Source organism: Chrysochloris asiatica, unplaced genomic scaffold (assembly GCF_000296735.1).
Source record: "Chrysochloris asiatica unplaced genomic scaffold, ChrAsi1.0 scaffold00390, whole genome shotgun sequence".
Classification (NCBI taxonomy): domain Eukaryota; kingdom Metazoa; phylum Chordata; class Mammalia; order Afrosoricida; family Chrysochloridae; genus Chrysochloris; species Chrysochloris asiatica.
Genome location: NW_006408908.1, coordinates 1,597,306 through 1,599,380, shown reverse-complemented (window position 1 = coordinate 1,599,380; position 2,075 = coordinate 1,597,306). Strand labels below are relative to the sequence as shown.

Here is a 2,075-nt window from a genome sequence, read left to right as displayed (position 1 = left end):
ACAATTTCCAGCATAGTAAGCCATGTGGTCATCAGATTCAAACTGTAAAGGCAGAGATTGTTTAACAAAAAGATGGGGATAGTTAATCTTGCATTCCAGGAACAGAGGACCCTAGGACCATCAAGAGAGAACAGCATGAGCTGAACTTGGGATCCTAACCAGAGAAACAGTGATACCAGATATGGAGGCAGAGGTGATGTCATGGAGAGATTGAGCAGCTGAGGACTCTAGCTAGACTCATGGAAAGAGAAAGGTTGTGTGCTGGAAGCCAGAAGACTGGCTTTCAGAATATGCCTTGTAGTTGTTTAAACAATTAAATATCCCTGTGTGGTTTTTTACTACATGTGGTAGAGGGTGGACACACATTGACAAGGGTGATGGGGCAGGCAATATATAACTTGAGGGAGATTGGCACAAGAAAGATGGGATGGCTGAAGACACAGGGAGGAATGCAGTGGTTGGAGTGAATAGAAGTAAATTCTGTTAACTGCTGGTGCATGGAGGAGAGTGCAACCATATCATGAAGCAAAATATATGATTTGTTGAATGTACAACTGATGGTCTACTCTGTAAACCTTCACTCAATTCACAATAAAAGTTTTTTAAAAAGAAAAACATATATAGTGTCACTATGAGTCAGAACCAACTTGACGACATTTAACAACAACAAGGTAATAGGAGTCCTGGTGTGGCACTTTAGGATAAGGACTGGGTTGCTAACCACAAGATTGGTGGTTCAAATCTACCTGCAATTCCTTGGGAACCGTATGTAGGGTCACTCTGAGTCAGAACCAACTCAATTGCACCTAGCAACAACAGGAACAGTATAGGGTTTCCAAGGAGCAACTAGAGTGTTTGAACTACCAACCTTGCAGTTACTAGTCCAGTGCTTATCCTACAATGCCACACCAGGACTCCAATGCTTGTTATAAAATATATATGTTGTAAAATATATAAAATTAAAATTTATAGAAGAAGCAGATAAAAATCAATATAACTGACAGTTTTAGATGTTTTCTCCTGCACCTCATGGTACACTCTGTGGAGACCACACCATTGTTGTTGTTGTTAAATTCTGTCAAGTCAGTTCTGACTCATAGTGACCCTGTATAGGGTTTCCAAAACTATAAATCTTTGCAGGAGCAGAAAGCCCAATCTTTCTCCTGCTGGTGGGCTCAAACTACCAACTCTGTGGTCAGAAGTCTAGTGCTTATCCTACAGAGCCACCATACTCCCTATAGAGACTACACCATACTGGAACATTTTTCAGGGAAGTGTGGGGGAAAAACACTTCAATTTCTTGTACTTTTAAGGGAATCATTACATTTCAGCTTACTGTTTTAATGATTTTCATGTTTATGTTCTGTGTAGGCTGGTCTGTGGTTTACAGGAGATGAAGAGATAAAAATTCCAGAAAATCCTCTTGAACCACTGCCATTCAACAGGCAGGAGCACCTTATAGAGGTAATTACTAAGAACTTTAAAAGATGCAGTATCATAATATTTCTGGTTTCTTTGTCTTTCCTACCATTTGTGTACATTTCTTTGACTCCCCCACTTCAATTCCTTTGCTGAACTCCCCAAATGCAGACTTAATACTCACAAAAGAGACAGCATTTAAGAACTTTAGAGAAGTAGGGGCCCAAACCTTTAACAGCATCCCATCCTCCATGTGATCTTGGACAATTTTCATAATCTCTCTGAGTTTTCATTTTCTTCATCTGTCAAATAAGCTAATATTTTACACAACATATTTGTCTCTAAACTAAAACCAAAATCAAAAACAAACCAACTAACATCAAGTTGATTCCAACTCAGTTATCCTCTGTAGGCTTTCTGAGGTATGAATCTTCACAGGAGTAGAAAGCCTCTTCTTTCTCCTTTGGAGCAGCTATGGATTCGAACTGCTGACCTTGAAGATAGCAGACCACTATGCCACTGTTGTTGTTGTTGTTGTTGTTGTTAAGTATTGTCAAGTTGGTTCTGACTCACAGCAACCCTTTATAGGGTTTCAAGGAGTGGCTGGTGAGTTTGAACAACCAACCTTGATTATGCTACTTGTTGTTAAGCGCCGT

At 39.8% G+C, this 2,075-nt stretch overlaps 1 protein-coding gene across 1 annotated transcript in view; it reads left to right on the top strand.

Annotated features, from left to right (window-relative positions):
* SPEF2 (sperm flagellar 2) overlaps positions 1-2,075 on the top strand; it is a 366,767-nt gene that overhangs the window by 318,168 nt on the left and 46,524 nt on the right. The window contains 1 exon segment of the mRNA XM_006876554.1: positions 1,372-1,464. Within this exon segment, the coding sequence (XP_006876616.1) occupies positions 1,372-1,464 (93 nt within the window).